Here is a 12,213-nt window from a genome sequence, read left to right on the forward strand (position 1 = left end):
TAGGGAAGAGAACCCAACCAATCTGGAATCAAGTCTTGGCTCTGATACCAACTAGCTGTGTTATTTCAACTCCATGAGACTCAGGTTTTCTGATCTGTAGAATAATGGTCTTGATTTTGCAGGGTGTTGGAAGGAATAAATGGCATAATGGATGCAAAATGTCTAGTATGGTACCTGGCACTGTTAGTCTCCTCTCTTCTTCCTCTTTTTTTCAGCATCTAGCATATCAGCTGGTACATAGTAATTGTACAGTAAGTTACTGTGTAAGGAATGCATACATAATTGAAAAAATACCCTTAGGGTCTTCCTTTGATCTTTCTAGTCTTGAATTTTTACTATATCCAAGGCACCACCATTTGTTTAACTAATAGTCAAATGGTTCTTTTGCAAATGATGCCTTACTAGATAGAACTATTTTTTTTTTTCCTTCCTAGCTTTGGCAGCTCTGACTCAGTTACACATTCATGTTGCCATTTCAGGATGACTGTGGGAAATAATAATGACACCTAATTCTCATTGAGCATTTTGCTTTGTGTGAAGGTTATGATTCACACTTTAAATGTATTATCTCATTTACTCCTCACAGGAGGATAACCTTAGAGGTTTGTACCAATTCCAGAGCCCAAACTACTTAGACTAAATGAAGCAAGTCACGTAGTAGAGATTCAGTATTATTCCCTTTACCTTTTGAGAATTAAAACCCTTCAGATGGCAGGTATCCAGTTAGGGACGCACTATGGTGTATTGGAGCAGACTCTGGATTTGAATCCTGGCTCCATCATTTACTAACTATATACCCTTGGATAAATTATATAATCTTTGAGTGCCTCATCTTCATCATCTATAAAATGAGGGTAATTAACATTACTTCCCTCCTAGAGATGTGAGGATTAAAATTAAAATGCTTATGGTCGTATTGGGAAAGTAGTAAGTATTATGTAATGTTAACTATACCATTTAATAATCCCTTTTATTTTAGCAGATCCTTCATCATATTGGTCAAAGTTACAATTTTATACATAAGAAAGCTTACCTTCTGAAATATCTTAAACTCAGTGTTGTCTCTAAATAATATCATATTAGTCAGAGTGTCAGTCAACCTTGCAGAGAAGCCTTTTTTAACCTTTCTGGTAGTCCTCCTCTAAACTGAACTTTTAGTGGACTTTTGTGGGAATATAAGTTAGCACTTCATTATTGTTAGGTTATTTGACCTGTATTAAATTTTACATTATCAACTAGGTTGTCTTTAAGCCCTGTGAGAGCTAAAATAATTTATGTGACTTAGTATCCTTCATAGTACAAAGTATTTAATGAGGGATTGATCCTTAATGATCACTTATAAGAGTCAGAAAATAAAATAGAAGCAGTATATAATTTTTTATTAAGTAGTTTTATTGAAATATAGTCACATCCCATATACTCCATCCAGATTGTATAATCAGTGACTCTCATCATAATCACAGAGTTGTACATTCATCATCACAGAACATATTCCTTACCCCCAAAAGAAAAACCCTACATCCCATATACCCCCCATTAGTGACATTTAGCACTGGAGTGTTAGCTTTGTTACAGTTGATGAAAGAATATGAAAATACTACTTTTAACTGCAGTCCATAGTTTGCATTAGTTCTGTTTTTCCCCATAAACTGCCCTCTTGTGTAACACCTTATAGTAGGGATGAACAATTGTTCTAGTTCATAAATAACATTCTTATATTTGTATTATTAACTAGAGTCATCATTTGCAACAGTGTTCTCTGTGTTATACAGCCCCATTTTTAAAAAAAATATATGTTTACAGAAAAGTCATGCAAGAAATACAGTGTTTTCATATACGCTCCAGCTGTTGACACTTTGCACCAGTGTGGTACTTTTGTTTACAATCGAGGAATGTCTATTTAAATATTATAGTTCCTTCTTTGCAATCAGTGAAAAAATATTACAGTCTACTGTTATATAGTCAGTAAGTTCCAACAGTTGTATTTTCCGCATATATCAGCATATTATTAACACCTTGTAATAGTTATATGCATTTTTTTCTGGTTCATGAAACAACACTCTTGTATTTGTACTATTAACCACTTTCCTTATTTACCACTGAGTTCACTGTTATACAGTCCTCAGTTTACCCTCTAGCTTTCATTCTTTTGAGAACTACATTAGACTTCCCCTTTCAGCCACTTTCACATCTATAAATCAGCACTGTTAATTATACTCACTATAATGTGTTACCATCATCTCTGTCCATTTCTAAATATTTAGAATCAACCTTATTAAAAATTCTGATTTGATGCTTTAAAAGATTTTTTAGCATCAAAAACATAGTTTTATTAGTGTTTTACTTTGTTTCAGGTTCCTAAATACTTGTCACAGCAATGGGCTAAAGCCCCTGGAAGAGGAGAAGTTGGGAAACTGCGGATTGCCAAGTAAGTTTTTTGTATATCATTAACATTTGCAAAAACCGTTTTTGGAAATTTTTACAAGTGCATTTAAATGTATTTATAGTTCTTGTTCTGATAGAGAATTTCAATTGTGTAACAATTATTGAGGTACTTGGAATGTAAGACAGAATGAGCATGTCAAAGCTTGTCAAATAATGGTTAGGTGCCCTGAAGAGATACTCTCACGCCCCTACTGACAGGTGGTGTAAGTATAAAGCTAGGTTTACTGGTAAAACCTGTTGGCAGGGAAATCCTCCACCTTCCCCATCTCCTGTGAGGAGGTGTGCTTGGATTATCATAACTGGATGCTTGGAGGAAAGTGCTCCAGTAGAAGGACCTCGCCATTATGCCACTTTATCTACTTAAAGGGGCACTGAAGGAAATAGGGGATACCTAGTAAACCGTGTAAAGGTGTCATTTCTTGGCTGTGGAAACAGCCTTGGTAGAAACTGGAGTCTGCAAAGCTCAACTTGATATCAGCCAGAGGCCTGTGCACCATTCCTCCCATTCTCTCTTTCTTTTTTTCTTTTTTCTTTTATTTTTTTGCGTCATCATCTTGGTCTGTGAGTCACTTGTGGGGTCACTGGCTCGCCATGTGGCACACTTTTTATTTTTACCATGAGGCCCCAGGGATCGAGCCTGGGTCTTCCTGTGGTAGGCAGAAGCCCAATCACTTGAGCCACATCTGCTTCCCCCATTCTCTCTTAATTCAAACTCCAGCCACATTTCCATGCCTGCCACTCCAGGGAAGTACTTCTTGTCTGTGACCAGTATCCTCCACATTTCCATTTTATTGGTTAGCTTTTACTGCATAACAAACAACCCCAGGATTTGTTTGTGGCTCAGAATAACACCTGTTCTATTTGCTGAGAATTCTGTGGGTCTGTTGAGTCATTCTTGTGTGGGCTGTCTTGTCTGGGGCTGGGTGGTCTAGGATGGCTTCATTCATGTGTCTGGTGGTTGGCTGGATACCAGGTGGATTTCATCTCTAGTGTGTGCATTCACATGATGATGAAAGAGTTTGTAGTAGTAAAAGAGAGGGCAGGCCACAGTGCACAGGCATTTCTCAAGTTTCTGCTTACAGCATGTTTACTCAAGTCCTTTTGGCCAAAGCATCTCCATGGCCAAGCCCAGATTCCAGGGTGGGACAATAGATTCCACCTCTTGTATTTGTGATAACTTTTTAATTGTTAATTTTAATTAATTTTAATTAAATTGTTTAATTTTAGAGTGAAATAGAAGCCCTCTTCTTATTTGACCTACAGTAGACTCTGACCTAGTGGATCACTCCTTTCCTGAGCACTTTTTAAAGTTTGACTTGCAGAACATCACTCTCTTGATTCTCTTACCCCTCACTGGCTATTGCTTCTCAGTCTACTTGCTAGCACCTTCTCATTTTCTCAGTCTCTAAATGTCATGTGCTTCCAGGGCTCAGTCCTTGGTTTTTTTCTTCTATCTTCACCTTCTACTTATTTGGTCTCATTTCTTCTCATAACTTCAAATGCCACTTATATGCTTGCATTCTCAAATACATTTCTCAAGCCTGGCCTCTCCTGTGAACTCTAGACTCTAATATCTGCTGCCTTCTTGATGTTTCCACTTGGATGTCTAAGAAGCATCTCAGACATATTTGCTATTCCTCTGTTCCTTCTCCCTGTGACACTCTTCCTCTAAATATCGCTATAGCTTGCTCTCTTCTTTAGGCCTCTGTTCAAATAGCAAATCAATGAAGCCTTTTCTGACTACCCTGTATAAGAAGGCACTCTCTCTACCTCCCTGACCCTCTTTTTTTTCCCCCTCTGTAGCACCTACCACCATGCTTTCATATATTTGTTAAACATTTATTAAGCTCCAGCTCTGTCCATCTGATACCCATAAATTTGTTTGTATATTGTCCATCTCTCCTGTGAGAATACACAATCCACAGGTCAGGATTTTTGTCTTGTTGACTGCTATATCCCCAATGTCTAGACTACAGTACCTGTCAAAGTAGACGCTCAGCAATTTTTTGTTGAATGGGTAAATAAAAACTGCTATGACGAATTTCTCAACAACAGCTATTTTATTATATTATCTTATTTCCTTAGGCTGCAGTTCCAAAAGAGAGATCAGGTGAATTAGAAGGAAGGCATTTTTAAGGCTTATTTTCTCCTGCTTCCTCTCCCAAGGCATGGAGGCTGGGCCTCTTCTTGCTTAAAATACCCACTGTCTTTAGGCACAGTTTATAGTTTTGGGGGGTCAGCTCTGCAGTTTGGATTTGCTGGTCATACCCTGGGTTTTGTTCTTTGGAGGAGTGATGTTGTATTCTTGGATGGTGTCATGTCTTTAAAGTAAGAAACATTGATACCCTCGTGTTTATGCCCTAAGTGTTTTGATGTTTATCTTACTTTATTCTACACATACCTTTTAGTTTCTCGTTTTATTTTAACAAGATAGTGATTGGAAACAAATAGTGATTACGTTTTACAAAGCTCTGAAGTTAGTTGGGGATAAGTCATGTCTTCTTTCCTCAAGGAATAAGACTACACGTCTAATGGTGGAAATTAGGCTTGAATTCAGGCCTCTTAGAGGTAAGAAAACTCCAGAAGATTCTAGCTCTTATTTACTGGCAGTGAGACTTCGGACAAATTACTTAATCATTCTGAGTTTAGTTTATTTATTCTCAAAGTTGCCCGTGCTGCAGGGCTTTTATATGAATCCAGTGAGATAATAAGGAAATAGCTAACGTTTGTATATTTAGCTTTTTTCTTTTTTAGAGAAGTTATATTTAATTTTTAAAATGAGAACATTCTGGAGGGCTGTGAGTTATCATACTTTTATTAAGGAAAAAATGTATACTTTTTATTCCAAATCTCTGGCAATTTTTCTCAGTATGAAATTGTTTGTAATGCAGGTACTTACCTAGTTTTTCCTTTATTGAATTCCAAATTTTTTATATTAGATTTTATGGGAAAATGGGAACCACCATGAAGATAAAACTTCACAAATTTGTGTAGCTGGAGAAAGCCAGGCCACAGGAAAAGGTATTTAAATGATGAACCCCGTGGCCTCGTGGAACGACCACACTAGGGCTCAAGCCTGGGGTTCTGGTCCTGGCTGGCTGGGATGGTGCTTTGACCTTGGGCCTTACCCTTCTAAGCCTTGGCTTTCTCATCTGTACAGTGTGGGCAAATCAGGCCCGCGTTCAAATGGAACAGCTTACGGTTTATTGGAATACATTGTAAACTGGTATATTCCTCAGTAGTCCTTTCCCCATTGTGAGTATCACTTTCCTGAAAACCTCTGTAGAAATAAAATACCTGGTTGAGGGATGTACAGCCTTTCTTTTCTTGTGAAGGAAGGAGGGACAGTTATGGGTAAAAGAAGCCAAGGTATAGGAAACCTTTGCAAGACCTAAATACTAGTGTGACCACTAAAATAAAATATTAATGATAGCATGCTGAATAACCAATAATAGGTATACTGCAGTTTTTCTTTGTCATCCCTTGCTTGGTAAAAAAAATTTCATGCTCTTTTTCTTCCCATAGTTTTAAGCAGATAGTTTACATAGTTGTTTCTAATATGCACAGGGTAACCATACCTCTAGGTTTGCCAGAAACAGTCCCAGTTTACACCTGTTTTCCCTGTGTAATTATTAATAGTGCTTCCTTTCACTCTCCCAGTGTCCTGGTTTTATATAGTTGCCTTAGCATTAAAGAACATTCATGTGTGTTTGTCTATTCTTCCGTGCATATGCTCGCTTCCAATCTGATTTTTTATGAGCTGGCATAGTTGACTCTTCCAGGGGTCTAACATAGTGTATGTGTATGTTTTATTATTTAGGTATTACATGTCTTTTTTTTTTCTTTCTCTCTCTCAAAAATTACCTTTATATAAAATAAAGAGAAAGAGCCATCTGTTTTTCCTCCTCCTACTCCTTAGAGGTTGCCATGGATAACTGCTTGGTATGTAACCTTTTAGATCATGTCTACATACAGATTATTTTGGATGCTTGACATGGCCAAAATGTTATCTATTCCACTGGCCATAGCTTAGTATTTCTCAAACCTCTTTAGGTTTGGCCTTGGTAATGAGAACATAACATAACCTGGCACCCTGATTTGTTCTTTTTGTCATTCTTTTATATTTAGTTCTAAAGCTTTGATTTATTTTCCTCCTTATAATACATGGCCAGTACCCTTATCCCTTCTGTTTTTCTCATCCCAGTCTTTCAGTCGTCTTAAAAATAAAATCCTCAGTAGGGGTACCTTGAAATCTCTGTATTCATATAAGTTTCTGTAATCATAGTTCAGAAAAAAAAATAAACCTACTAGCATTTCTTAAGGGGTATCTCATGGTTAAAGAAGGATTTCTGTACCAATACAAGGCACAAATAAGGAACAGACTATGTTTGTATGTATTTTATGAGTAGGTAAAAAGTCTATCACAGGGAAGCAGATGTGGCTCAAGTGACTGAACTCCCACCTACCATGTGGGAGGTCCCAGGTTTGGTTCCTGTGCCTCCTAAAGAAGACGAGCAAGGCAGTGAGCTGGCACAAGAGACATAAGGAAGAAAACATAATGAAAGATACATCAAAGCAGGGAGTGGAGGTGGCTCAAGTGATTAGGAGTCTCCCTCCCACATGGGCAGTCCTGGGTTCAGTTCTTGGTGCCTCCTAAAAAGAACAGCACACAACAAACAGACACAGCAAGTGCAGATGATGAGGGGGTGGGGAGAAATAAATAGATAGAATAAATCTTAAAAAAAAAAAAAAAGTCTGTTACAGTTTCTGTTGCTACCTGAGTAATAAGAATAGGTTTACAGCAATTAGTACCCAAAGATTGCTATGGAAACACTGGAGGAAAACTTGGTCCCTAGTAGATCAAATGTTTTCCTTGCTAGCCTGTCTATATTACTAATTTATTTACATTTAATTTACATTCCTTTTACTGAACTACTTAATTCACTATTAAACAAGTGCAGGATGGGGGAAGGAATGGCTTGGCAGTATGTGTTACTACATTATCAGGCACCCACCTCATATGAATGCCCTCCTCACCCTGCTTTGGCATCTTTCATTTATCTAAAGAAGAGACAGTGGGGTGTTGAGAAATGAGAAACTATATGATATTATGAGGCATTCAGTGAGGGGACAAATCATATGTTTATTTTATTCATTTCTGAAGGTATTACTGTATTTTGCAATAGTTGCTTATAATTTTGACCACAGGTCATCCTTGAAAACCTAAATTGTAGTTGTAATGTATAACAACAAAAAGTCATTGTACTAGTCAGTCAGAGGGGTTCTGATGCAAAGTACCACAAATCAGTTAGTTTTTTATTAATACAAAGGGTATTTATTTGGAGTAGAAACTTAGTTACCAGGCCATACCAAAATCTATTGCCATGTGTTGGAGCAAGATGGCTGCTGATGGCTGCCAGGGTTCAGGCTTCCTGGGTTCCTCTCATCTGGGGCTCGTTTCTCTCTGGGCTCAGCTCCTCTGTTTTCTCCACAAGGTCAGCTCTAGACTATGAGGCTCTCTAGGCTTTGCCTCTCTCTACAGGCCAGCTGTAGACAATCAGGCAACCGGCTCTTTCTCTCCCTGAGGCTCAGTTCTCTCTGGGCTCAGCTGCTCTGTTTCTCTGTGTGCTTACTTCCCAGGCTCCAGCTCAAAACTCCCAACTCTTTGCCGTGACTTTTCTCTGTGAGTCCCAACCCACCAAGGGGCGGGGACTCAACGCCCTACTTCCATGGCCCAATCAAAGTCCTAATCATGATTTAATCAATTAAAAGTGATACCTCTGACAGATCAGTTTACAAACATAATCCAATAACTATTTTTGGAATTCATAAACAATGCCAAACCACTACAGTCTTTATGCTTTATATATTCATATACTAAGAAAAGAATATTTAATACTTTTAAATTGTTTTTATTTTTCAAAGATTAACTTTTTTTCTAGAAAATTTACTCATTTAGATCTCATTATTATTATCTTTTAATCATGCCAGCTAAGATGCCATTATAGCTATATTCTATGAAAATGAAGTTGTCTTCCCCTCCTGTGTTCCTTAGTTGCATCTGGGTAAATTTCTATTTACCCAGACCACAGCATCAGCATGATCTTTAATTCATCCTTTTTCCTTTGCTGCCAACTTGGGTCACTTCTCCTATCAGTTCTAACAGGTTAGTGATCCTGTTGCATATCTCTTTGTGACCTGCCACTACCTGATTCAAACCTTCATTACTTTTTTTTGCAGGTTTTTGCATTAGCCTCAATTCAATTCAGTAAACGTTACGGAAGTGCCTTCTGTGTCTAGTTGGGGATTGTGCCTTTCCTACAGCACCTCTGTCTTAAAGGTAGCAAAACTGTATGCCTCTAGAAGCCAGATTCAGGAGTGAGAGGGAAGGGATTGTGGTGAATTAATGCCTGCCGCATTTCAACATGTCCTCGGGACTGTTGTCATGCTGAAATGTGGGTCCCTTGTTGCTAAATCTTCCATTCTTGCAAGAGAAGCTGGACGTTCATATTTTTACATGAAATCTAAAATTTTCATCTCTGTTCTAGATACTTCTCTGACAAAGGAGATTCTCATGGCATTTTAGTATAGTAAATAGTCTTAGAATTCCTACAGTAAACAAATCTGTTTTAAGAATCTGGATTTATTAGTCTGGCTTAAGAAACCTTTTACCACTTGACTCCAGCCTATCATTCACTGGTGTCAGAAAGAACGTGCTGGATACTTTCTCATTTCTGGTGTTCATTTGAACTATTCCCTTAGTTTGGAATTGTCCCCATATTGTTGACCTCAGCCCTCATTCACTTTGTCTTTTTCCCGGGCTTTCAGCTTTGCATTTCCATAATAATATGTTGTATCTTTGACATAAAGTTATTGTATTAGTCAGCCAAAGGGGTGCTGATGCAAAATACAGATATTAGTTTGGTTTTTATACAGGGTATTTATTTGGGATAGAAGCTTAGTCACAAGGCCCTAAAGAGTCCAACTTAAGGTACCATAAGAGGTACTTTCTCACCCAGAGTCTGTTGCCACGTGTTGATGCAAGATGGCGCGCGACATCTGTGAGGGTTCAGCCTTCCTCCTTCTCCCAAAGCTCTGTGGTCCCAGCTTCTTCCAATCTCAGCTGCAGGCTGGGACAAGTCTTGTCTCTCCTCTGGGGCTTGTTTTTGGGCTCAGCTGCTCTGCCTTCCACAAGGCTAGCTATAAACTGTCAGGCAAATGGCTCATTTCTCTTCCCAGGGCTTCTGCCATGTCTAATGGGGCCTTCTCTCTTTCCTCATGTATCTGCTTCTCTGTGTGCTTACTTCCCAGGCTCCAGGATCAAAACTCCAACTAACTCCTTTGCCTTGTTGTTTTCTCTGTGAGTCTCCACCTACTAAGGGGGCGAGGACACAACAGCCTACTGACATGGCCCAATCAAAGCCTTAATCATAATTTAATCAAGTAAGAGTGAAACCTCTGAATCCAATACAATATAAAATGCCCAGAGGAACTGACCAGTTTACAAATATAATCTAGTATCTATTTTTGGAATTCATAAGCAATGCTAAACTGCTGTAGTTATGATCTCGATTACTGTTGCTCTTGGTTTGGATGTTTTTTGTTAAACTTGAATGTCAAGGACAGGACCTCTACTCACACCATATGTTGCACCAAGCGCAGGTCTAGTGGATGTATAGTAGATCCTGAATGAGTGATGGACTGCACAAATAAATGACAGCAGGTAGGAACCAGGCGGGGTGTTGTGGAGATACAGGAGTTTTCTGAGGTCTTCATATCTCTAGTCACCTTTCACCTTCCTGGACTGTTTTGCTGAACTCGTTATTCTTTTGTTCAGACAGTACCTCTGGATCTCCATTGCATTTGAAATAAAGTCTATACTCTGTCCTGTGATATTCAAGATCTTCCATGGTTTAGCCCCAGTGCTCCTTTATAGCTGGCTTTCAACTATTGCTTGTTTTGTGCTCCCTCCCTTCTGGCCAGCTCTGATCGCTTCTGTAATCAGACCCTTCGATGACTTTGCTCAGCTACTCACTTCCCATACTTCATTCCTGTGTCGAAATCCTAGCACCCTTCATGGCTCAGCTCAGAGCTGCTGCCTGCATTTGGGCCACTTGTGAGCTCTTTAAGTGGAAGCGATAGTGTCCTCTCAGATCTTGGCACGCTATGGCTCTTTTATTGAACCTTGAAAGTTAGCTTGTTTTATGGTTATGCATGTACTTGTTGTCTTCTGCTGAATGGGGCAGGACCTTTACTCAGTACTTTGTATATAGTAGGTATTTAATAAATGTGTTTTTGAAAAAATTAGTTCCTGTGATGTAGGATGCCCATTGATTCTGTATATGTAAAAAATAAAAATTTAACAACATCTACATGTTCAAATGTGTAGAAAATAGTCTGGAAGGGTATTTACTGTACCAAAATGTTAACAGGAATTATGGCTATTTTAAAACATCTGGGCTGGTCTGTATTAAAAATGTTCATACAGTGAGTATGTATTATTTTTGTAATAGAGAAAAATTGCTGTAGTTAAAAGATTATTAAATGTAATAATTTTTATCCTTAAGATTTTAAGCAAATAAAACGTTTTCAGTTAAAATAGTAAAATTTACTGAATAACATGTATATCTGATTTTAAATATGGAGTTACTTGAATTAGAAATAAAGAATTGTAATAAGATCATGATTTGGATAAAGTAATATTAAGACAGTTTGTAGGGAAGAGGACTTGGCCCAATGGTGTCCGCCTACCACATGGGAGGTCTGTGGTTCAAACCCTGGGCCTCCTTGACCCATGTGCAGCTGGCCCATGCGCAGTGCTGATGTGCGCAAGGAGTGCCCTGCCATGCAGGGGTGTCCCCCGTGTAGGGGAGCCCCATGCTCAAAGAGTGCACCCCGTAAGGAGAGCCTCCCAGTGCGTGAGAAACTGCAGCCTGCCAGAATGGCTCCGCACACACGGAGAGCTGACACAGCAAGATGACACAACAAGAGACACAGATTCCCGGTGCCACTGATAAGGATAGAAGCGGTCACAGAGGAACACACAGAGAATGGACACAGAGAGCAGACAATGGGGTGGCAGGGAATGGGGAAAGATATTTAAAAAAAGACAGTTTGTAATGGTAGTGACACAAAACTTAAAAAATTTCTAAAATACTCATGTGGGATTAATATGACTTTGTTTTCCTAATAGGATTGGAAGAAATTGGGGGGGTTAGAGGTAATAGAATAATTTTATTTCTGTAAATGTAATATTTCTATAAATATGAGGTAAAAATTGCTTTTATCAACTTCCATTTGGAAAAAAATAAAATCTAAATACTTAAAAAATTTTTCCTTTCCTTTGCTTTAGGAATCAAGGAAGGACTGAGGTAAGATTATTTATATGAAATTATTTTGTATGAGATTATTTTGCTATTGTATTAATAGTACAAAAGAAAGGGTGTTGTGTGCATGTATGCATTCTGGAAAACTCCACATCAGATGAGTGGCTGCTGATCAGGAACACATGAAGATATAATCACCCTTCTGTAAATGGACTCTTTTCTGGTTGTTCCTTCTCCATGTCCCTTCTCTTAGACCTATGAAACATAGTATTACTTTAGTAATGCCTTAGTTATTATTGCAGTGTGCAGTGCAGTGATTTGGATCTTTGAGGGCTTTAGATTTCAACCCATTAAGTCTAGAACATAAGGTGTAATACGTAGCACATAGTAGATAGATTAGATCAGTAATCATATGTTTATATATTAATTCACTGTTCTTTTG

General features: G+C 38.4%; 1 protein-coding gene across 1 annotated transcript in view; it reads left to right on the plus strand.

Moving 5' to 3' along the window:
* Positions 1 to 12,213, plus strand: part of GTF2F2 (general transcription factor IIF subunit 2) — a 176,281-nt gene that overhangs the window by 28,074 nt on the left and 135,994 nt on the right. The window contains exons 2-3 of the mRNA XM_058276654.2: positions 2,355 to 2,428; positions 11,798 to 11,816. Of these exons, the coding sequence (XP_058132637.1) occupies positions 2,355 to 2,428; positions 11,798 to 11,816 (93 nt within the window). The remainder of the gene's footprint in view (positions 1 to 2,354; positions 2,429 to 11,797; positions 11,817 to 12,213) is intronic.

The sequence above is a fragment of the Dasypus novemcinctus genome, chromosome 15 (genome assembly GCF_030445035.2).
Source record: "Dasypus novemcinctus isolate mDasNov1 chromosome 15, mDasNov1.1.hap2, whole genome shotgun sequence".
Taxonomy (NCBI): Eukaryota; Metazoa; Chordata; class Mammalia; order Cingulata; family Dasypodidae; genus Dasypus; species Dasypus novemcinctus.